The sequence below is a fragment of the Schistocerca gregaria genome, chromosome 4 (assembly GCF_023897955.1).
Source record: "Schistocerca gregaria isolate iqSchGreg1 chromosome 4, iqSchGreg1.2, whole genome shotgun sequence".
In the NCBI taxonomy this organism is placed as follows: Eukaryota; Metazoa; Arthropoda; class Insecta; order Orthoptera; family Acrididae; genus Schistocerca; species Schistocerca gregaria.
Genome location: NC_064923.1, coordinates 491,609,834 through 491,629,418, shown reverse-complemented (window position 1 = coordinate 491,629,418; position 19,585 = coordinate 491,609,834). Strand labels below are relative to the sequence as shown.

Here is a 19,585-nt window from a genome sequence, read left to right as displayed (position 1 = left end):
TCCGTCAACCTCAATGCATTTGGCAAAACGTGTAACGACATTCCTATCAACAGCGAGTAGCTCACCTTCCGTAATATTCGCACATGCAATGACAATGCGCTGACGCATATTGCCAGGCAGAGTCGGTGGATCACGATAGCAAATATCCTTCAACTTTGCCCACAGAAAGAAATACGGGGACGTCAGAAACGGTGAACGAGCGGGCCATGGTATAGTGCTTCGATGACCAATCCATCTGTCATGAAATATGCTATTCAATACTGCTTCAATCGCACGCGAGCTATGCGCCGGACATAAATCATGTTGGAAGTACATCACCATTCTGTCATGCAGTGAAACATCTTTTAGTAACATTGGTAGAACATTACGTAGGAAATCAGCATACATTGCACCATTTAGATTGTCATCGATAAAATGGGAGCCAATTATCCTTCCTCCTATTATGCCGCACCATACATTAACCCACCAAGGTAGCTGATGTTCCACCTGTCGCAGCCATCGTGGATTTTCCATTGTCCAACAGTGCATATTATGCCAGTTTACGTTACCGCTATTGGTGAAAGACACTTCGTCACTAAACAGAAAGCGTGCAAAAAATACTGCCATTGTCCTGTAATTTCTCCCATGTCCAGTGGCAGACTGTACGCAACATTCAAAGTCATTGCCATGCAATTCCTGGTGCATAGAAATATGGTACGGGTGCAATCGATGTTGATGTAGATTTCCGATTCTCACGCAATTTGTCTGCTACTGATGTGCAGATTAGCCACGACAGCAGCTAAAACGCTTACTTTGGCATCATCATTTGTTGCAGGTCGTGGTTGACACTTCACATGTGGCTGAACACTTCCTGTTTCCTTAAATAACGTAGCTATCCGGCGAACGGTCTGGACATTTGGATGATGTCATCCAAGATACCGAGCAGCATACATAGCACACACTCATTGGGCATTTTGATCCCAATAGCCATACATCAACACGATATCGACCTTTTCGCAATTGGTAAATGGTCAATTTTAACATGGGTAATGTATCACGAAGCAAATACCGTCTGCATTGGCGGAATGTTACGTGATACCAGGTACTTATACGTTGTGACTATTACAGTATCATCTATCACAAAGCGAAAAACATGGTCCAACTAAAACATTCATATTTCTTTAAGTACTACACGAATATGCAATAAAGAAATACAGTTGATATTTGTTTGACGTATGGCAGCGCCGTCTAGCAGGCCAATCATAGCGCCATCTGGTTTCCCCCTTCAAGCTAGACGAGTTTCGTTCTTTGTAGTTTTCTCAGTTGATGCTTATTTGTGAGATATTTGGCCTGGTCACTATCAATGGACCACCTTGTATATAGAAAACCTTGTGGATAACGTCAGAAGCTGCATGAGGTTATTTGCAGATGATGCCGTTGTATACGGAAAAGTTGCAATGTTATAAAATCAAAGCAAAATGCAGGAAGATTTCCAGTGGAACAACACTAGGTGCACGGAAACAAGGGGACTGACTACGTTCTGGGACTGCCAGTACTTGCGCTGCAAACTGTACCTCCCTCTCTACCCCTCCTGTCTGACTACTAAATTGACAGTCATGTGCTTATGCTTATTTAAATGCGAATGCTTCATCGTTATCTCCAACAGTCAGATCGGGTTGAATAGGTGGGAAAATAGAATATGTTTCATGTTTTTTATCTGCCTGACTATTTTGTAGGTCGTGTCCTTCCCTATCTTAGAATACATAATGTCTGTCAAAATCAGCAAAACTGTCAGTGACTGACAGTTGGTCGTGTGCGCCCTATGTAATAGTTTGCTTCTTCTGTGCATACTAATATACTGTAGAAAGTAGAGAGATGGAAGGAAGAATATATCCATAATTTTTTCCTATAAATGCCACTTAAAAAATAATACAGCACTGTCAAATCAAACATTTAACTTCAAAGAAAGGAGTTTTGAAATCAATTAACTACGATAGGAATATCAACAATGTAGGGAAAGAGAAACTGCTGCTTGCCATAAAGATGACACGTTGAGACAGGCACAATTAAAAGACACTTACATAAAGCTTTGAGCTACAGGCCTCCATCATCAAAAAAGAAATACACACAATTCATACACACAAGCAAGCACACCTCAGGCACACATGACCGGCAACTCCAGCAGCTTGGGCCTGTCTGCAACTCCCTACAGTCAACCTATCTCCTAAATATTATCTTCAGACTAGTATATGAAAACATTTATTGATACACATACAAAAAATGTAGCCTCATGGCCTAAAATATTTGAAGGTCACTGAACATCTGCTGCTGAGTTCATTCAGAAGTGAAGATTTCACTTTGGAGCCCTCTTTCTTACGTGTGTCATTTACGAGCCTGTATCTCTCTAGCAGGAGAGCTTCTGTTAAGTTTGGAAGGTAAGAGAAGAGATACTGGCAGAAGTAAAGCTGTGAGGACGGGCCGTGAGTCGTGCTTGTGTAGCTCAGTTGGTAGAGCACTTGCCCGCGAAAGGCAAAGGTCCCGAGTTCAAGTCTTGGCCCGGCACACAGTTTTAGATCTGCCAGTAAGTTTCATATCAGCACACAGTTTGCTGCAGAGTGAAAATCTCATTCTGAGTTAACATGTTCCATGCATTACTTACCTGACATCTGTATCTAGCTTTGTGCACAGTAGACACTGATTGGTTGAATAAATTAGTGAGAGATTGAAAAAGAGTCAGAGACAGTGCTCTCATTGTGCAACCCATTATAGTGCTACCGAATCATTTATGTTCAGGTTAATTTTACAGTGGAACATCTAAAATCAGACAGCATCCATCCCTACAAATGTCACACACTTGTAGAAACAAGCCGAATTGCTCATTTCTTCTGTAACATATTGTTTATATTGCATGGGATCTATACTTTACAGCATTTTTCTTGATGAAATATCTTTTGTTTCAGTCTTATACTTTTATTGCAAAATATTATTAAGTCATACAGAACAACAAACAGTAGCACCAAGATTTCTACTGGTACCTTTCCATTTGTTAGCGACACAAACAAAGTGATTGAAAGTATAAAATAAGATGTCACACTTCAGTCACTAGTTTTTATAATTAGGTACACACAATTGTTACTTGGGGTTTGTAAGGTAAGCTGCAATGACACACTGAAATTACAATTTAAAGAATATATATATTGATACTGAGCAACACAATTTTAGCTGCTGTCACAAGGTAAGTCAATGTCATGTCATTACGCAACTATCTACAAATGTGTTCTCCTGAGAGAGAGAGAGAGAGAGAGAGAGAGAGAGAGAGAGAGAGAGAGAGAGAGAGAGAGAGAGAGAGAGAGAGAGATCTCCTTACTTGGCTATGGAGTATGAGAGTAATTTCAAAGCTATCACACTACAAACTGCTTTTTGTCCATTTCAGTATAAGTGCCCTGCATTATAAGTAAGATATGTAATCTATGCAAACTGTACTGTGCTCAGTGATAAGTATCCATTGTGTCATTAAGCACATTTTATCTTCTGTTTATGGACAAATGTTTAAACATTGCTTTTTTCTGTGTGCATAGTAATGTCTTACTTTTTTAAAATTATAATCTACACCATGAAACAGAAATTTAAGGCAGCAAGTGTCTTCCAAACATGCAGTTTCTTCAAGTGCCATTTCAAAACCTGTGTCCTCCATGAATATTTAAGCTGCACTCAGCAGAATAAACATATAGTCTATCACACATCTGAGATGCATTGTCTTTGGTAATTAGTTACATTATGTTATATACAAGTAGCCACTCAACATGACTGGTGTAGCTAATGGTTGCACATTACTTGCATTGTTGGTGTGGAAGCTCTCAGTCAGTCCAACTGTGACAATAATGTGTTTGAAAATATTTCTGTTGTGCAATCAGTCAGCTTCAAAGTACTTTACTCAGCATAAAAATGAAAATTTAAGAAACATTAATAAAATTAAACAAATAGTGAAGTGTCTGTCTCAGATTTTTCCATCATAACAGCTGAATTCCATTAAATGCAATACATACGTATGTAGCATTTCAGTGTTTGTTAACAATGCCCTTTCCTTTTGAAATTACAGTAAATCAAAGGACAAATAATGTACAGTGTTCTTGTTACATTACAGATTTAGTAAAATTTGAAAGACATTGTTTTACGTAGGGGAAAGAGCTAATACAAAATTTAACTGATTGTTAGTACTATCAACAAAAATTAATGAATATTTCTTTGAAAATTACACAAAGATGGAACTTAAGCAGTCACTCCCTACCAAGAGGATTGAATACTACTTAGTATTTTTTTTATATGCCAGATACCTGCAACTCACATGTCCTTCCAATGCTATATGATTCGAAACTATTTACTAAACCACTTGGTAATGCAAATTGTTGAAAGAGACAATTAATATTTGACAGTCCAGTGTATAAAAGATGTAGTTTAGGCTTTGCAAAGACAACATATTTTTTTCTCTTTCTGTGCATAGTTTTCTCAAATTCATTCAGAGTAGGAAGCAAACAAGCAAAATAACTTCATTCTTTGGAATACGAACAGTGGCCAACACATGACTGTTTTCACGTGGCACATCACAGTAGTAATACACTTCAAACTGATGACACCTAAGATGAAGAGAGTTAAATGTATATTTACTGGTTTGCAGATATATCATGCTGCTAAAATGAATTTAAAAAATGCAGTATGAAAAGGAATATGAACAGTCCATGATGATGATGATGATGATGATGATGATGAGCTACAAGTTAAAATAATGAAATAATTCATTGGTGAATATACATATAATACACAAATGAAATAAACATTTCATACTGTGAACCAGCTCTTTCTCACATAGTCATCATTTCCTCAGTTGTACCAGTCGAGTGTCACAATTAGTTCAGTCTAAAGAGAACGACCACAACTCTGCTGCACCATCAAAATGTGTGGTGTAACAATGATAAGTCATGCAACCCATGTTACACAACATCATTATCTGGCCTGCTGTCTTCCAGTTTTGCTTCACTTGACGCAACGGTATCTGGCACCCCATCCTTCCTTTCTTTGGTCTGACACGGAATCTCTTTCGATTTGTGATGAGAAGATTCATCACTCATGGTTTTAGGTGGTGGCAAAGACACCACATATATTGGTGGAGCTTGAGCTAAAAATCTTTGATCCAGTCCTGCACACTTTTCATTAAGAGATTCTGAAAGCTGAGAGGATGCAATCTTCTTCTTGTATAAAATGATGACAATAACCAATATACAGATAATAAAGGCAGACCCAACACAGAGTACAATGATTGCTGTTTGATATGGAGTTATCATCGACACTGTTGACTGGGATACTATTTCTCGGTGTTCTAATGCTATTATACGGTCTGAATATTCTATGTCATTTGAGTCATAATCCGCCAATCGATGAGTGAAGCGTGAGATTGTAATATCGGCTTTTGCTGCATGACCTTCACCAATATTGAGGATCAGTTTTTCATTTTTGACCTGAAAAACAAAAGGATGTACCTATGTTAATACAGTATGCCACTGTCTCATGAAGAACAAATTAATTTATAATTCTTCAAGTATTTCTTATAAAAAAATAAAAAAGACTCGGCATGGGTCTACCCTATGGTGGTGGTACGACCTTGCCTTTCTGTGACTTTGGATTTACATGATGAATTATTAGAATATAAAAGTTTAATATTGCAATATTACTCCAACCACAGACAAACTTAGGCATATCAAAAATGTAGGATAGATTGCTACTTACCATAAAGAATGTAAGTAAAATTGCGGACAGGCATAATAAAAAGACACTTACAAAAAGCTTTTTGGCAATAGCCTTCATCAGCAAAAGAGAGGCAGAGAAACACACACCATTCATACATACAAGCAAGCACGCCTCATGCACAACTCTGGCAGCTCAGGCCAGAATGCAACTATCATGTGGGATGGCCGCAATGATCTGGAGGGAGAGGGGAAAAGGAAGCGACAGTAGTGTATGGGTGGGGCTGACAGAGGAATGCTTACTGGTGGTGTGTGCAGTGACTAGAATGTCTACATGTGCAGCATCAGGAGGTTGTGGGGCAGGGAGGTGGGGGAAAAGGAATGAAATGGAGAGGAGTGGGGAGATGGGCAGGAGCATTGCAAGAGGTTGGCAAACAAGGAGGACAGGGAGACGAGAATGGGGAAGAGATGATAGGACAGAGGAGTGGAAACTGTTGGATGGAGGGTGTGGGGACATTATGTTACCATAGATTGAGGTCAGGATAACTACAGGTTTGTAGAATGTGTTGTAAGGATAACTCACATCTGCACAGTATGGAAAAGCTGGTGGTGGAAGGGAGGATCCAGATGGCTTGAATAGTGAAGCAGCCATTGATATCAAAGCTGTTATGCTCAGCTGCATGTTGTGCCACAGGGTGGTCTACTTTGATCTTGGCCACAGTTTGGTGGTGGCTGTTGAACCTGGTGGACAGCTGGTTGGAAGTGAAACCAATATAAAAAGCTATGCAACGGTTGCAGCAGGGCTGGTAAATGACATGGCTGCTTCCACAGATGGCCCGGTCCTGTCACAGGTTTATCCTACCCCATCAGGGGCCAGGCCTGTTAAAGCAGTCACGTCGTTTACCAGTTCTGATACATCCATTGCACAGCTTTTTATACTGTGCTTTGCTGACTACCAGCCTGCTGTCCGTCAAATGAACAGCCACTATCAAACTGTGGCCAAGAGCAAAGTAGACCATCCTGTGGCACAACATACTTGACAGCAATGGCTGCTTCACCGCCCAAGTCATCTGGATCCTCCCTCCAACAAGTTTTTTGAAATGTGCAGATGGGAGTTATCCTTACAACACATTCTCTGCTCCCATAATTAGCCCAGCCTCAACCTATGATAACATACTGTCCCCACACCTTCCACCCAACTGTTTCCACCCCATCTGTCCTACCATCTCCTCTCCATTCTTGTCTCACAATCTCTTTGCTTGTTGTCCTCTGCCAACACACCCACCCATCTTTCCCGCTCCTTTTTTTTAACCCACCTCCCTGCCCACTGTGCCTGCTGACATTCTAGTACCTGTACACCCTGCCAGAAAGTGTTCCTTTGTCTCCTCACCCATACACTACTATCCCTTCCCTTTCCCCACCCCATCCAGACTGCTGCTGCCATCCCACATGATAGTTGCATTCTGGCCTGAGCTTCTAAAGTTGGCAGCCATGTCTGTGTAAGGTGTGGTTGATTGTGTGTATGTAAGGTGTGTGGTTCTGTGTTTCTCTTTTGTTGATGAAGGCTGTGGCCAAAAAATTTGTGTAAGTGTCTTTTAATTTTAAGCCTGTCTTCAACTTAAAAGTTTCTTCTTTACAGTAAGTTGCAATCTATCTTTTCCTAAATTGTTCATATTAATAAATCATTGTAAGATGTGAAATAACCAATAAGTCACAGCAAAAAAACTTATGACTGAGATTTAATCCTGAACCTTTGGATTCATAGACATTTAACAACCAAAGTTATGATTCTACCAATAATAAGTAAGTATGCATTTGTATCAATAAACATGTAAACACAAAGTGACAAGAAAACATGAAAATGAGAGCCACCTCCATAAGTAATTCTTGCAACTTAAGTCAACATACCATTTGCTCCAAGAAGAAAGACACGTCAACCTTACTGCTGCCAATCACAGAAAAGTTTATAAATATAGTATCTGGCTGGGCCTCAATTCTTAGTTCATTGTCCTTCAATTTTGCACCAATATCAAACAACAATTTTGCTATCTTTGTTTCCAGTTTGCTTTCAAGCGATCTGCTGAAATGTCCATGAAAGCCCAAAGTGATGTCAACAGCTTGCACTGGCGTAGGCACTGGAAATAATGGTGATATCAGTACCATTTACACACAAAACTATACTTGAAGTCACTTAACTACGTATAAATTTTGCATTTGAATTAAGTGTACAAAAATAGACATTGCAAGGACACTCACGACATATTTTTGAGCCTCTCTGAAATGTAGTGGTATTAGGAAGTTGATTCCCAGCTTCATCAACACACCAGCACTCAGGAAATTTCTCTGAATTCCGTGGGTAGCATTGTGTCGGAGAAAATCTGAGAATAAATATTCACAGATGACAAAAGTGCTGGAATATTTAAACTTTGACAATGCTCAATACTTTTATGAGTTTGTGAACTTGTTTCTCTAAGTCTAGGAGTCAGTAATTACCTTGTTTTCAAACTCTAATACTTTGAATACTAATGGGTATTATTTAGGCATTTGTCACTAATGAAAAAATAATCTTGTGCTTTAGGATTATATAACATAGGAAAATAATGAATTAAGTCCCTAAAAAGATAAAAGAGCACATTTTTGTGGGGAAAAGAAAAATTACTCAAAAGTCACCATTTAGGATTAACAGGGTGTTTTTGGTCTCATCATGACAAATAATCTTCAATTCATGCATTGTTGGAGTTTTGTCATAGCCAGCTATCTCTCTGCTGCTAACTTCTCATGCATAGCCATTCTACATGAAGAATAACTCATTCTTTTCACTAACAACAAAGAACATTTGTCAAAATTCCTGGCTCATTTTGCAACATAGAAAGAAAAGGTAAAGTAGAAAGGGTTAGGGATAGAGGTTGTCACTTTATCCACACTTGTGGGATATTGCTATAATGTCAGTGTGAAGTGATCGGTGAGAGGCAACAAAAACTAATAATATGCGTTAGAGTCCCAGGAAGTACAAGGTTTTAATTTGACCTGTTTTTGTGAAGGAGGACAGAGTGATGCAATTCACCTGCTACATGGATGTAGGTCACTGAAAATTACAACATTTATAATATAAAGGTAGTATTCCATGTTTAGCTACAGTGAATATTACAGTGTTTACTGTGGCAGTGGAGTTAGAACCCAGTGGGTATGTTGAATTTCATATAAATGACCATAAAATTAGAACCCAGTGGGTATGTAGAATTTCATATAAATGACCATAAAATAAATGCTGGTATATTTCTTTACCTGTTCTGCCTGACAATAGACAAAGAAAAAGAAATAAATTTAAAATCATGAAAATTTTATCCTCTTCATTGGATAATATTTACTGCTCGGTGTTTGACTTGTGTTTTTCCCTTACATTTTCTAACAGCCACAGGTTTCTTGTTATAGTAATATCATATAAAATTATTACAACACATTTGCTCCTGCTCCTCTGTGAAATCTCCGCAATCTATTGTTTCTTTTTATTTCGTAATTATATTTGTGGAGCAACTTTTTTCATGTACTATTACTTACAAATGAAACATTTAAGGAAATTTGTATAATGAATATGTATGGTAATTCAGAATTGCGAACTAGTAACTAAAGTAAGTTAAACTAATTTTTTACCTGCCCTCAGCATCACATTCGACCGAGTATGCAGAGTTGGCACCTGACATTTTTTCTTTCTGTGCTTGGCACCTTGTTTTAAAACCATCTTCAAACATAATACTGTCCTCTTCATTCACAATCACATCTGGGATATATTCTTCTTGAGCAATTAACTGAGACACTTCTCTTAAGAGTTCTTCTGCCACTGTGAAAGAGAAGGTAAAAAGTATACCTCATGTTTAACACATTGCAAAACTTTGGAAAGTTTTAATAACTGATGACCAGCTCTACCATATGAAAGTAGAATAAATATAGTAACAGACTGACTAGTTGTTTGACAAGTGAATATTTTGCTAAGTCTTGTGCAGAATATATATATTCTAATCCATTTTCAATCAAATGACATACTGGCACCGTTGCTGCCACAATTTGTATCTCTAAAATGCACTATTTTTTCTATCCAATTTTCTAGGTCCAAGGTACTTTTTCTAGTTATCTACCTTCCATCAGGACTATTTAATGTCCAAGACAATCTAAGAAATAACACATGATTAGGCACAACAATTATGTTAATATTCCTTGCATCACAGTCCATAATGACTTCTTTCAAAAATATTAATTTTGCGTTAGCTGGCAATATTGAGGACCTAAAGCACACTGTCATCAAGCCCACATTTCAGTGAATATCAAAGAAACAGTGAGACAGTATTTTGTGAATGTCCATACATACAATGTGACTTACAGCACAGATAAATCTGACTTGCCAGAAAATCAACAGATGTCAGAAACTTCAATAAATACTAGAGTCATGGCTTGCCGTATACGGCTGCAGTGACTGAGATTACATTCAATGTGGTAAGTACTAGAGGGTTTTCATTCGAAGAGGGCTATTAAGTACAAGGATATTTACAAACATATTGACTGCTGCAGCATACATTTATATTTATTTTTTAAAGCAGTTAGCCAAAGCATGTAAATCATAGTTTATCTAGCGATTGCAGAAACTCATATCTCCTGTTCCAATCATGGTTGTAATGAGTCCTCTAGCTGTCGATGCACTAGTATTGATGTAGAATACAAGCAACTGTTAATAAGTAACTAAGAAGCTAGTTTTAATAAAAAATATGCTATAATTTTTAATCAATGGACTATCATTGCTTGTGTTGTCAAATGATCATTGACTGTACCTCCATTCATCCCAAGAAAAACGTATGTTAAAGGCACCATATGGTTGGTACTGGAAGAGTGTGAAATAATTGGATCTATCAATATTATGAAAAGGATAGTTGCTACTCATCATATAGTGGAAATATTGTGTTGCAGATAGGCACAATAAAATGACTGTTGGAAAGTGAGCTTTCAGCCAACAAGGCCTTCGTTGAAAACAGACAACATATGCACAAACACCCATGCAAATGCAACACACACAGATGTGTGGGTTGCATTTGCATGAAAGTGTGTGTGCATGTTGTCTATTTTTGACGAAGGCCTTGTTGGCCAAAAGCTCACTTTCTGACAGTTGTTTTTGTTGTGACTATCTGCGTCTCAGCATCTCCGCTATATGGTGAGTAGCAATTGTCCTTTTCATAATACTGTTACAGTCTATCCTGGATTTTCCATTGTTTAAGAATTGCATCATCTTATTCTACATTAATATGTAAGAGATATTTTCAGTTCCAATACTAACAGGTATCTTCCTCCACATCCATTCGTCTACGAGCTTGCCGGGAACTACAATTTGGTGAATCACCACGTATAAGTGATCCTTTAACATGTTCGCCAATTTTATTGACACACCAACAAACACCAACATGCTTCAAGCACTGAACTGGCTCCCAGTTTCCTGTATCAGGATTACAATTTGGAATGAAAGTAGGTTTCTTATACATTTCTGCCATCTTTTGGTTTTTCTCCCGCAGGCGTTCACACTGACTCAGAACTGTAAATAAAATAAATTTAACAATTAAGAAATAAATCTTTTTTACAAAAGAACCACAGTAGATAACAACAGGATATTATAAAAACAACAATTTCTGTTTTTAGATACATCGATATTGCATTCAGGGTGGAAAATCACATGATTAAAATACTTAATATATTGACTTTGTGCTATGTAATTATGTTATACTTAAATACTGTTATACTTATGACAGCAAGTGGCAACATACAGACTGAACAGAATGAGCAAAGTGGAAAAACAGTACACCATTGAGCAACAGTCATATTCACAAAAATGTGAAGAGATAGTCAACTGAGCTTCAATACCATGTTTCCAGAGATGCAGAAATACAAATAATATGCTAATTATTCACACAATATGTTAAACACACATATGTTGTTCCTAACCTGGGATTTGCATTACCATAATTACTCAATTTTGAAGTGTGTCCACAAAACAAATGGTCTTTAATCGAAAAAGGTGGCATGACATCCTCTTTACTGGTAAAAGATTCTGGACTAGTCCCCCATTAGGATCTCTGGGAGTTGACCGTCAATGGGGAGATGACCTTGAGAAAAAGAGTGAATAACCAATGAAAGGATTATGTCTTGCAAATCGGGGTGTGGAATGTCAGAAGTTTGAATGTGGCAGGGAAGCTAGAAAATCTGAACAGGAAAATGCTAAGGCTCAATCTAGATATCATGGGGCTCAGTGATGTGAAATGGAAACAAATCAAGGATTTCTGGTCACACAAGTGTAGATTAATATCAACAGCAGCAGAAAACAGTATAACTTGAGAATTCTTTATGAATAAGAAGTTACAACAGAGAGTAAATCACTGTAAACAGTTTAGTCTATATACACTGAAAAGTCAACGAAACTGGTATACCTGCCTAATACCATGTAAGGCCCCTGCAAGCACACTGACGTGCCGCAATACAACATGGCATGGACTTGACTAATGTCTGGAGTAGTGCTGGAGGGAGAGAGCTGTCCATAAATCCGTAAGAGTACAAGGGGGTGGAGAGCTCTTCTGAAAAGCACATTGCAAGGCATCCCAGATTTGCTCAGTAATGTTCATGTCTGGGGAGTTTGATAGCCAGTGGAAGTGTTTAAACTCAGCAATTCTGGACATGCGAGGTGTCGTACTGTCCTGCTGAAACTGCCCACATCCATCGGAATGCACAATGGACATCAATGGATGCAGATGATCAGACAGGATGCTTACGTGTACGTCACCTATCAGAGTCGTATCTAGACATATCAAGGATCCCATATCACTCCAACTGCACATGACCCATACCATTACAGAGCATCCACTAGCTTGAACAGCCCCTGCTGACAATACAGGATCCATGGATTCATGAGGTTGTCTCCATATCCGTACACATCCACTTCCATCCACTCGATATAATTTGAAACAAGCCTCATCCATCCAGGCAACATGTTTCCAGTCAAAAATCCCATATCAATGAGGTTTCATTGAATAGTTCGCATGCTGACATTTGTTGATGGCCCAACACTGAAATCTGAAGCAATTTTCAGAAGGATTGCACTTCTGCCATGTTGAATGATTATCTTTAGTCATCATTGGCCCCATTCTTGCATGATCTTTTTCCAGCCACAGTGATGTTGAAGATTTGATGTTTTACCAGATTCCTGATATTCACGGTACACTTGCGAAATGAACATATGGGAAAATGCCTACTTCATCGCTCCCTCGGAGATGCTGTGTCCCATCACCCATGGGCTGACTATAACACCACGTTCAAACTCATTGGAATCTTGATAACATGCCACTGTTGCAGCAGTAACCGATCTAACAACTGCGCCTTTCTATAGAGGTGGAGCCCCTCCTCGCCCACACCAGCACAGTGACCAACACAAAAGGTCTACTGCCATCTCTGCATATGGGTTAGTATTCACTAAAGTGAGGTCTTGCAGGATGTGGGTACTGCAATGTTTGCATACATCTGATTGAGGTTAACCATTGATATGTGCTTATCTGGAGATAGATTGGGTCAAAAGTTGAACAAAGGGTAGCAGTTTGAAGGACAGAGGGAAAAAACTGCCAAGGCAAGCGCCAAGGGAATAAAACCTCTGCAATAGTTAGGTCGGATGGTAAGACCAGTAGTGGAATCTTTCTGATTGTGACAGGTCATGCAAGGATGGGTTAATTTAGACACGGGTATCAAGCAAGTGGATACCATGTCCATCATAAGAGATCAGTCCGTTATGGCGCTGCAGCATGGTGTGCTGCATTTTAGGCCATGAGAGCCCCCTGTCACGCTACGTCACTGGTGACTTGACATGGGGGAAGGCCCAGTTCGCCCATAGGTGTCTGGTGGGCGAGTGTCGAAGCCAAGCACTCGGAGATGTGTGGTTGCATAGTGGCACCACTCCTCACTCATTGGCTGTGCTGACAGGCTCAGTGAGGGCTGTGGTTGAGTCTCCTCTGTATAGTGGATGATGTAGCCCATACCCCTGAGTGTCCTGATTGCTGTGGTAGCCCACTCGCTGGAGAGCAGAGCTGCTTGGGACCAATAGGCTTCAGCATTGTTGCAGCAGACCTGTGTTATTCTTCGGTGTGTCCATCGCACTGTTTTCCACCTGCTGCTCCATAAGGGGAGTGGCGGCAGGTGTCTTCTCTTCGCCTGTGGCATTTGGACAGATGTCGTGCGTCAGCTGTGAGTGCAATTGCCACAGTTGGCTGCATACCTCCTCCTCCTTTGTAGAAGGCATAGTGCGCATCTCCTGCACTTGCAGCACTTGCTGTGCTATCGTCGGAGGCCGGTCCCCCACACCACTCTCACTGGTGTGGTATTCCGGCTGCCTGTGGGCAGTGGGAGATGACTTCTTGTCTTTCGGCTGAGTCTTTGTTTGGCAGTGCTTACGGCGCCATTGTCGTTTCTTCTCAGTTTGTGCCTAGTCTCCAGTGCAGCAATCGCTGGCAAAGGCTGGGTAGCCATGCCAGTTTGCCACATGTGGCCCATCACAGGAGCTGGTGCCTGCTCTCATTGTCTATCACAGATGTGGGTGTTGTGCATGCCAGCACACCTGACACACTGCAGCGAGTTGCAGCAGTAAAGGGGATAACATTCTTAACAATACAAATATCTCTCTTAAAGTGCACTCACAATTTCTTTGGGATAAACTATCATGTGTTTACACAGATGTGAAGTACTCATCTAAATGGTAGCTGAAGATTGTAGAAGTAAAAAGACAGTAGCATTTTCAGATAAATATTTTTTCTTCCATATTGTTCACTTGCAGATTTCTTACACACAAACAAAGTTAAGAACATTTCCCTATGTAACACAGTATAAGCAGACCTTTGTCTCTCCTCATTCTTACTGCAGGGGGACCCCTCTCATCCTGGGGTCTCAAGTGACCTACCTTCCCTTTTTGATTTACCCATACTATCCTCCTCTGCTGCATCTACATCTATGCTTTACAAATCCCTGTAAAATTCATGGCAAAGAGTATGTCCATTGTACCAGATTTTAGGTTTTTTTCGCCATTCCATTCAAGTTCCAAGAATGGTTAAATATCTTTGTGCATGCCATAATTAATGTAATCTTGTCCTCATGATCTCTACCAGAGCTATACGTAGGGCATTGTCAGAAATTTCTAGAGTCATCATTTAACACCAATTCTTTATGTCTGTATTTAATAATCTGCCAATTCAGTTTCATCACCATTTCTGTGACAGTGTCACATAGATCAAACAAACATGTCACCATTTGTGTTGCCTTTCTCAGTATACATTCAATGTCCCCTGTTAGTCCTATTGGTGTGGGTCCTACACACTTGAGCAACATTGTAGGTTGGATCGCACGAGTGATTTGTAAGCAATCCCCTTTGTAGACTGATTTCAATTCCCCAAAATATACCACTTGCTTTACCCACAACTAAGCCTATGTGCTCATTCCATTTTAATTCTATTCTATTGCCTGAGCCTTGTCCCGCAGTTACGCAGGGTCAGCCATCGTTAATCGGATTTGGCATGTTAATGGTTAAGGGGTGGCAAGATGCCCTTCCTGCTGCCACCCTGTATGCCCTGGGAGGGAATTAGTCTACCCCAACTGCCTGCGTCGAGTGTAATCCATGGAATAGTACGAATGTGTTCAGATGTCTGCGAGCCATCTAACTGAGGCAGAACATGGGGACCAGCCCGGTATTCACATAATGGAATGTGGAAAACCGTCCAAAAAGCACATCCAGGCACATCAGCCCTCGTTGTTAATCCGCTGGGCGGATTTGATCTGGGGCCAGCGCACCTACCCAAGTCCACGAAGCAGTGCGTTAGCGCTCTCGGCTACCCTGGCGGGTGTGCTCATTCCATTTCACATCCCTGCAAAGTGTTACACCTGGGTATTTGTATAAATTGGCCAATTCCAACTGTGATTCACTGATACCGTAGTCACTTTTTGTGTGAAGTGCACAGTTTTACATTTCTGAACAAGCAAACTGCCAATCTTCGGACCACTTTGAAATCTTACCAAGATCTGACAGAATATTCATGCAGCTTCTTTTTGATTGTACACCAGTACAGACAGTTGTATCATCTGCATAACGTCTGAGGTTATTATAAATGTTGACTGCAAGGACATTAATACACAACTTGAACAGCAAAGATGCCAACACTTCCCTGGGGCACATCCGAATTTACTTCTACATCTGTCACTGGGAATGAGCGTGGAAGTAGTACAGAGTAAAATGCTTTTTGTAAATCAAGAAATTCTGTCTGTACTTGACTGCCTAGGCTTTCAGTGTGTTATGTGAGAAAAATGTAGGTCGGTTTCACACAACTGATATTGTTGGAATCTATGCTGGTTGGCATGGAGGATAATTCACCATGTTTGAACTAAGAATACATTCTAAGTGTCTTCAACAAATCGATGTCGAGGATATTGGATGGTATTTTTGTGGATCACTACTGCTACTGTTCTTGTAAATAGGTGTGACCTGTGCTTGCTTTCAACTACTGGGCACAGTTTTTTGAGGGATCTATGACTGATTAAGTTAACAAAGGGTCCGAACTAAGCAACAAATTCAGTACAGAGTTTCATAAGCATTACATCAGGTCCTGAAGCTTTAGTCAATTTTAATGATTGCAGTTGCCTCTCAATGCCACTGGCTCTGAAACTTATTTCATTCATCTTTTCAGTGGCACGAGGATTAAATTTGAACATCTCTCCCAGGTTTTCCTTTAGAAAGTAATATTTGAAAACAGAGTTAAGATTTTCTGTTTTTGCTTTGCTACTCTCAATTTCAGTTCCTATCTCATCCATGAGTGATAGGATGCTAACTTTAGTGCCACTAACAGCCTTTACATATAACCAAAATTTCTTTGAGTTTTATGAAAGATCATTTGACAATATTCAGATACAGTTGTCACTGGAGGCTTCATGCAGTACTCTCTTGACAGCCAAACATGTTTCATTTAGCACCTCTCTATCTATATCTCTATGCTGTGTTCTGCACCTATTATGCAGTAGTGCTGTTTCTTTAGAGGTTTCTTTACAGTGACTTTATACCACAGAGGGCCCCTCCTATTATGAACTGTTCTACTGGATACGTATCTATCCACTGTATGGTCAACTATTCTTTTAAACCTGATCTGTAGTTCCTCTACATGCTCCTGTCCTGTGCTACAAGTTTCCAGTTCCTCACAGAGAAGTAGCACTACTGCTTTTTCTCTAGTTTGTCAAACATATATATCTTTCTGCTTGTTTAAGTTGACCTTCGTACTTTGGTAATCAATGTTGCCACAACCGCTTAAAGGTTACTAATACCAATTTTGATGTGGAGAGTCTCAAACGTGTCAGGCCTACTTGTTGCCATTAGATCCAATGTATTTCCATCATGAGTTGAGTTCCTTAACTATCTGCTATAAGTAGTTTTCAGAAAAGGAATTTAGTAATGTTTCACAGGATGTCTTATAACATCCACTACTAATAAAACTGTAATTTTCTCAATTAATTGTTGGATAATTAAAATCTCCATTCATGATTACCATATGATTGGAGAACTTAAGTACAGGCGAACTGAGGTTTTCTCTAAGGTTTTTGGTTAAACCGGCAGGTGAGCCTGGTGATTGACAGAAGGATCCAATAACAGTTTTGTGCCCATCCATGATTCTGAGTCTTGCCCAAACCATGTAACATGCAGCTATAATTTCTATCTTGGTGGGCATGAATTTCTTGTCCACTTTGACAAATAACTACCTTTGTCTGTCATTAGCTTATTGTTTCAATAGACACTTAAAATTTTCCCCAAAAAAAAGCTCACTTCTATGAGCTTTTATCCTCTAGCTGGATAGCAGCCTCTGATACATAGTGCACATCTGATCTATTCAGGGGGATCCTACAGTTCTCAACCCTATGGCTCAAGTTCAGGAAGTCTCAGCCTAGTTTGTCTGAGAAACTTGAAAATCCTTCAAATTGACTCTCAGCCAGGGGGCGTCAACCGGTTCTGTGAACAATACTGCCTGTTGTGAGTTTTGTTGAAACTCCATGCATAATGTTGATATTTTCAACTTTCTCCGCCAGTCACTGAAATAATCCTAGTACGAGCTTTGAGCCCAGGTGACGTGCATAGTTTGTTCCAATGTGCACCATAACCTGCAATAGATTGCATCTTGTTCCATTAATGGATGCTGGAATAGCCTCCTCAACATGTTGAATGAGGCTCCCAGGCATACAAACTGAGTTCCCTGTGCCATTTCCCTAAGGGGTACCATTATTTGTCATACATTTGGATTGCTGACAATCAATAGACCCCTAACCTTTTGCATTTAACTCCTCTTGACACAGGATGAGGCAGGTTTCCCAGTAGGGAAAGCAAATCCCACTGGCTCAGTTTTCATCTCAGTGGAAGACACTAAGTCCTTGCTAGTTCCTGTTCATCCTGTACAGGATGGCCACACCTAGAACCAATGATAAGCCATTCAGTCAGTTGAAAGGGCAGTGGCAGATCCTGTACTTCCTGCAGAGGAAACAGGTTTCACACAAAAGGACACTACTTGAGATACCTTTGGTAAACCTGATACACAACCCTTGGAGCTCTCCCAACACACTGATTTGCAATAGCTGCCAATCATTTGACAGTAGTCCGCTGCTTACCAATGTCAACTAACTCATCCCATGCTTGAGATCATCATTCATAGTGAACTGCATTGTGGCTGGTGAAATGTTTTACACGACAGTACACAAATAACTTTAAACTAAGCCCACTGATTAACCATCTAATCTGTTGAGCTAAAAATATTGCCAAGGAGATTTGATTAAGCCAAAGTATAACCTCTGGTAAAAATTACTCATTTCCTAACTTTTCACGGCTATAGTCACTAACAGATTCAAACATAGTGTTAACTTATGATAAATGTGGATAATACACACTCTTTTTGAAATGGGAAGTTCACTATATGTTAGTTAAAAAATGTGCTAAAGTAACTAAATCATAAACACTGACTTACTGCGAAATAGTTTATGCTAACATCAGTGGTAAGTGCCAAAAATTATGAAACTGTATGTTTATTCAGGGTCATATTTACTGAAATTTTGGGTGAATAATTCTTTGACAATAATAGTAAATCACAACTGTTGATTTGCTACAAAATAAATTAACCATAATGCTTATAACTTCTGAAAATTTTTAAAAATGTACTTTCATAAGTGTTCCAAAATTATCAAAAACAAACCTGCTTCTCATGTAATTGTACAATTTGGGAACACTTTTTTTTTAAATGAGAATAGGCCTAATGTAAAATTTTTTGAAATAGCATAATTTTGAGTTTTGATCTATAATTGATGATAATATTATGAGTTTATCATGGCACTTGCAAATGCTTGAAAGTGCTTGAGGAAAGAATCATTAGTTCCAAAAGCCAGGACAATGAATGTACCTTTATATATACTATTAAGCAACTAAAACAATCACCCAATTACAGTTGCAGGGTGTCTAACAGCTTCCAGGGGCAATAAAGATATGATTTTAAGTATTTCTTGTAATTGCTGACTGAATTCAAAAATTTAAAAGCTGTCATAATCTACTCATTAAGAGGTGTAATCATGTGTTAAAAAAAAAAAAAAAAAAAAAAAAAAACATTAACAAAGACAGACAAGTATTACAGTTGGAAACTGTGTATATGCCTTGAGGCAGCATTACTCATGGCACACAAATTACACAGGCTATATTCATCATGTATATAAGAATGAGAGCACTTAGTGACTTTCAACAAACTTTTAGAGATAATTTCAAACCCCACTGAAACTTTTTCTCACTGACAGCT

The 19,585-nt window shown here is 39.3% G+C and overlaps 1 protein-coding gene across 9 annotated transcripts in view; it reads right to left on the bottom strand.

Annotated features, from left to right (window-relative positions):
- Positions 1-3,296: 3,296 nt before the first annotated feature.
- The window catches only part of LOC126365820 (balbiani ring protein 3-like), a 282,987-nt gene continuing 266,698 nt past the window's right edge, over positions 3,297-19,585 (bottom strand). For all 9 annotated transcript variants that reach the window (XM_050008419.1, XM_050008425.1, XM_050008422.1 and 6 more), the window contains 5 exons: positions 11,038-11,289; positions 9,369-9,555; positions 7,974-8,095; positions 7,626-7,852; positions 3,297-5,492 (listed from right to left, as the gene is read on the bottom strand). In XM_050008419.1, coding sequence (XP_049864376.1) covers positions 4,968-5,492; positions 7,626-7,852; positions 7,974-8,095; positions 9,369-9,555; positions 11,038-11,289 — 1,313 coding nt within the window. In that variant the 3' untranslated portion in view covers positions 3,297-4,967. The remainder of the gene's footprint in view (positions 5,493-7,625; positions 7,853-7,973; positions 8,096-9,368; positions 9,556-11,037; positions 11,290-19,585) is intronic.